This window comes from Rhinoderma darwinii, chromosome 13 (genome assembly GCF_050947455.1).
Source record: "Rhinoderma darwinii isolate aRhiDar2 chromosome 13, aRhiDar2.hap1, whole genome shotgun sequence".
Classification (NCBI taxonomy): domain Eukaryota; kingdom Metazoa; phylum Chordata; class Amphibia; order Anura; family Rhinodermatidae; genus Rhinoderma; species Rhinoderma darwinii.
Window position 1 is genome coordinate 64562354 of NC_134699.1, and position 5458 is coordinate 64567811.

At 45.0% G+C, this 5458-nt stretch overlaps 1 protein-coding gene across 2 annotated transcripts; it reads left to right on the forward strand.

Moving 5' to 3' along the window:
- Positions 1-153: 153 nt before the first annotated feature.
- On the forward strand, positions 154-4146 carry LOC142666739 (manganese-dependent ADP-ribose/CDP-alcohol diphosphatase-like). Of its 2 annotated transcripts, none has more exons than XM_075846903.1 (4): positions 154-260; positions 2191-2796; positions 3122-3238; positions 3419-4146. In XM_075846903.1, the coding sequence occupies exons 1-4, from the start codon at positions 254-256 to the stop codon at positions 3712-3714; spliced, it is 1026 nt and encodes a 341-aa protein (XP_075703018.1). In that variant the 5' UTR covers positions 154-253; the 3' UTR covers positions 3715-4146. The 2 variants fall into 2 exon arrangements, with proteins under 2 accessions (XP_075703018.1, XP_075703019.1); XM_075846904.1 differs by lacking the exon at positions 154-260 and adding an exon at positions 648-1390.
- The last annotated feature ends 1312 nt before the right edge of the window (positions 4147-5458 follow it).

Genomic DNA, 5458 nt, shown 5'->3' on the forward strand with positions numbered 1-5458 from the left:
TGTTACAGATTTTGCATTGAGGTCCAGGAGCTTCGAGTTACGTCTCGGCCCGACCGCGGCCAATATGGAGGCACGTAACCCGGGCAACCGGCATCAGTGTAACAGCCCAGCCTGATCTAGCAGGGGCGTGTCTGTGGGCGTGGCCTAGACACAAGTCATGTGAGGAGGCGGGACTTCCCTGTGCCAGCTGATATAGTCCCTGTTCCTGCAATGCAGCCTTGTGTGGCACCAGCACCGCCTGACGTCAGGAGACATGCCGGGTAAGACCCACCCCGTACTCCCCGCATCTACGTGCAGGATTAACCCCTGCTGTGCTGGACAAGGCTCTACCGGAAGTATCTCAGGCATGTCTGCACTGTCCAAGAGCCGTGGAAGGGTTAATATTTAGACTGTTGCCCCTTAGGTATGTGCACACACACTAATTACGTCCGTAATTGACGGACGTATTTCGGCCGCAAGTCCCGGACCGAACACAGTGCAGGGAGCCGGGCTCCTAGCATCATACTTATGTACGATGCTAGGAGTCCCTGCCTCTCCGTGGAACTACTGTCCCGTACTGAAAACATGATTACAGTACGGGACAGTTGTCCTGCAGAGAGGCAGGGACTCCTAGCATCGTACATAACTATGATGCTAGGAGCCCGGCTCCCTGCAGTGTGTTCGGTCCGGGATTAGTGGCCGAAATACGTTCCGTCCATTACGGACGTAACATGGTCGTGTGAATCGGCCCTTAGGGTATGTTCACACGAGGGCGTCCGTAACGGCTGAAATTACGGGGATGTTTCAGCCTGAAAACATCCCTGTAATTTCAGCCGTAACGGCATGTGCAGGCGCTTGAACGCGGCGTCCATTACGGACGTAATTGGCGCTGCTATTCATTGGAGTCAATGAATAACGGCTCCAATTACGGCCAAAGAAGTGACAGGTCACTTCTTTGACGCGGGCGTCTATTTACGTGCCGTCATTTGACAGCGGCGCGTAAATTACGCCTCGTGTGAACAGACAAACGTCTGCCCATTGCTTTCAATGGGCAGATGTTTGTCAATGCTATTGAGGCGCTATTTTCGGACGTAATTCGGGGCAAAAACGCCCGAATTACGTCCGTAATTAGTGCGTGTGAACATACCCTAATTTCTCACTTGGCATGGAAATGCCCGCTGGGTCTGCATGGGATGGGGCCAGCGGGTTGCATCATGTGATCAGACTTTGGTGCGGTTAAAGACGTAGTAGAGAGAATGGGTCCTCGGTGACAATGGGCACGTTGACTTTTGCCAGCATGCCCATCAGAAGGTTTTGGAAGACGCTGGAGCGTGCCCACTGAGACCCATTGTGTCAGAAGAACCCGGGTCATGTGCCCTGGGACTAGAAATCTGTGCCACATAATGTCAAGGTCAGTAGTACCCAAATTATTCACAGTGGGCGACTGTCGCCGACTTCCATGTAACTCCGGTAGACTTGGAACATTGAGGGGGCGCTGGTGGGCACAGAATACGCATATACCCATCCCATGCCAGTAAAGATGGCAGAACCTGTTTTGGATTTTAGAAAGTTGAACCCCCGTGCCATAGAAATAAACTCAGATAAGGCGCCAATCCCACCCTGGGCATCTTCAAAACCCTGGGCAATAAAATAGTGGCACGCTGGTGATGCCATCTTCCCCTCCCAGTGAAACCGCAATGTGAAGGGGTGACCGTGGTGTCGCAGGTGCGGAGTCTACAAGGGTGGAGTGTGGAGCGGTGACCTCTACCAACGCCCTAAGAGGAACATAACACTCCCCAGCTCAGAGCAACAGTACAGGGTGGTCATACTAGTGAAGTAGTGGGCACCTCTGCCAGTACTGTTATAACTGGTATGTGATGGTTTGGGGCCCTGGTACAGGACATCTGGCCCCATGAGCTATTGTATTGCGCCCCGTATCTTATCCCGGGATTGTAGTGCAACACTGAATGGCTATGCTGCTTGTGTGTCAGTCATCACTGTTATTCTGGAATTCTATTCATGAACCAAGAAGCTCAAGATGCGTTTTGGGTTCCTTCCAGTTATGGATGTTGGCCCTCAGCTCCTCTTTCCTGATCCTTCACGTTTGCTCTATCACCCCCATCCCAACTCCAGGACTAGGATCAGATCTGCCCCAAAGAGATGCCATTCATTGCAATAATTGGTGACCCCTCTTTCAATCTTTTCTTTCAGAAGCTGAGACTTTGAACCCCTCCGTAGATGAAGAAATGGAGGATCCCTTATTCACATTTGCCGTCATTGCCGATATCCAGTACGCCGACGTAGACGATGGACACAACTACACCAAGACCCGAAGGAGATACTACAGGAACAGTCTATCATTGCTTCAAGGAGCCATACAAGAGTGGGCAGCAGAAAGTGTCCACCCTCAGTTCCTCCTCCAACTTGGGGACATCCTGGACGGTCAGAATGTCACATATGAGTCCTCCGAGACGTCCCTGATAAAGGTTCTGACCGAGATTGAAAAGCTGAAGATCCCCGTCCATCACATCTGGGGGAACCATGAGTTCTACAATTTCAGTAGGAAGCAATTAATGGAGTCAAGGCTGAACAGTTCGAGAATCACGGGTACATTGACGACGTTTCTAGAAGATGGAGGTGACCACCTCGAGTCGTTTTACGCTTACCACTTCAGTCCTGTCCCCAAATTTCGCTTGCTTTTAATTGACTCCTATGACTTGAGTGTGATCGGAAGAGACCCGTCCAGCGACAAGTATGTAAAGTCCTCGAAGCTTCTGAAGCAGAAGAATCCAAATGACGATAAGAACAGTCCAAAAGGTATGGAAGGGTCTTATGGGAACATAATGGTGACCCCAATAGGGGAGAAACACAAGCTCATTCTAACAGGAGGTACCTTGTAGTTGCTTGTAATGTCTGAAACCTCACCTGGAGGCATCTACCCCAACTTCTGAGGAACATCTACGTTCTCTAGAGTCCTTCAGATAATGTGACCCTCATGAGGACCCTTGGGTGGAGTTATCCCTTCGTAACCAGAGTATTTTACTGTTTAGTGTCCAATGCAAGTAAAATGTGTGGAGCTGTGACAACTACGTGTGAGGTCCGAGGGTCTTGTCAACACCTTCTTGTCTTTTTCATGTTCTAGATCTTGATGAGACTCGGTTTGTCCAGTTTAATGGAGGAATCAGCGCTGCTCAGTTGACCTGGATTCAAAGCGTTCTCGAGACCGCGGATAAGAAGAACGAAAAAGTCATGGTTGCAGGTACGTCCCCCCCTATTACCTGGGATAGGGTCAAGCACGTGATGGTCTAATAGCAGGTACCAGCCTGGTAACTGATGCCAGTTATGTTATATTGAAGCAGTGCCATCTGGTGACTTCTTCCAAAACTTTTTGGCCTCCTTCACCTTCACAGGTATCATAAACGTATCTTGTCCTTTACAGGTCACCTTCCAGTCCACCCTGGCTCCACAGACCCCATATGCCTGACCTGGAATTACCCGGAGGTCCTGGCTATTCTACAGTCACATCCTTGCGTGGTGGCCTACCTTTCTGGGCATGATCATGATGGTGGCTACTTCCAGGACCAGTGCGGAATCCACCACTTAACCTTCAATGGCATCATTGAAACTCCCCCTGAGAGCCAGGCGTTTGGCACCATGTATATATACGAGGACAGAATGGTCCTAAAGGGCAGAGGCCTCATTCCAGACAGAACGTTGCCCTACAGGAGGCGCTAGAGGGCCATGTGTATGGGAAACGGTAACGGTGAAGGGGTTATGAAAAGCTACACCAGGCTTTTTCACTTGGTCTTTTCTCAGAATCTTGGGATGTTTGCCAATACATGCCAGTCACTGCTGCCAATGATACAGGCGCCAGCTGTGTCTCCAGATCTAGTGCCACATACTAAGACTATCTCCCCAGGATTTTCTGGATTAAGCTCAGCAGGAGACAAGTGACCAGCAATAATTACCATCATTTTTCAGAAAAGGACACTCATTTTAATTCTGGAGGCAAAGGTGATCCCAAAACTCCACCCACCCAGAGGTTGGAGGCCTGATGATGGCAAAGAGTCCATCCATGTCCATCAAGGAGTCCCAGTGCTCCCAGAATTCTTTGAGAGAATCTTCGTTTTACCTCCCATTAAAGATTTCTAGGGTGACTGTACCAAATGTAGTTCTGTAGTATACGATCTCCACCCAAGACATGAAAGATATATACGTAATATATATGTATAAAAAGAAAGTGTCTACTCCTCACAGTTACCTATATAATATACAGTGTGAGATATCCCAAATATAATACATACTAAGGTCACTGTAGTCATGTTTCTTTCAGAAATGATATAGATGTTATTATTGCCAGTGGGGGCAATATTATAGTAGTTATATTCTTGTATACAGGAGCAGTATTATAGTAGTTATATTCTTGTATAGAGGAGCAGTATTATAGTAGTTATATGTATATAGGAGCAGTATTATAGTAGTTATATTCTTGTATATCGGGGCAATATTATAGTAGTTATATTCTTGTATACAGGAGCAGTATTATAGTAGTTATATTCTTGTATATAGGGGCAGTATTATAGTAGTTATATTCTTGTATATAGGGGCAGTATTATAGTAGTTATATTCTTGTATATAGGGGGCAGTATTATAGTAGTTATATTCTTGTATACAGGAGCAGTATTATAGTAGTTATATTCTTGTATATAGGGGGCAGTATTATAGTAGTTATATTCTTGTATATAGGGAGCAGTATTATAGTAGTTATATTCTTGTATATAGGAGGCAGTATTATAGTAGTTATATTCTTGTATATAGGGGGCAGTATTATAGTAGTTATATTCTTGTATATAGGAGCAGTATTATAGTAGTTATATTCTTGTATATAGGAGCAGTATTACAGTAGTTATATTCTTGTATATAGGGGGCAGTATTATAGTAGTTATATTCTTGTATATAGGAGGCAATATTATAGTAGTTATATTCTTGTATACAGGAGCAGTATTATAGTAGTTATATTCTTGTATATAGGGGCAGTATTATAGTAGTTATATTCTTGTATATAGGGGCAGTATTATAGTAGTTATATTCTTGTATATAGGGGGCAGTATTATAGTAGTTATATTCTTGTATACAGGAGCAGTATTATAGTAGTTATATTCTTGTATATAGGGGGCAGTATTATAGTAGTTATATTCTTGTATATAGGGGGTAGTATTATAGCAGTTATATTCTTGTATATAGGAGCAGTATTATAGTAGTTATATTCTTGTATATAGGGGGCAGTATTATAGTAGTTATATTCTTGTATATAGGGGGCAATATTATAGTAGTTATATTCTTGTATACAGGAGCAGTATTATAGTAGTTATATTCTTGTATATAGGGGCAGTATTATAGTAGTTATATTCTTGTATATAGGGGCAGTATTATAGTAGTTATATTCTTGTATATAGGGGGCAGTATTATAGTAGTTATA

Coding starts and splice junctions, on each gene's coding strand:
- LOC142666739 (XM_075846903.1), top strand. Junction 2,797..3,121: donor CGATAAGAACAGTCCAAAAG/GTATGGAAGGGT, acceptor TTCATGTTCTAG/ATCTTGATGAGACTCGGTTT. Junction 3,239..3,418: donor CGAAAAAGTCATGGTTGCAG/GTACGTCCCCCC, acceptor TGTCCTTTACAG/GTCACCTTCCAGTCCACCCT.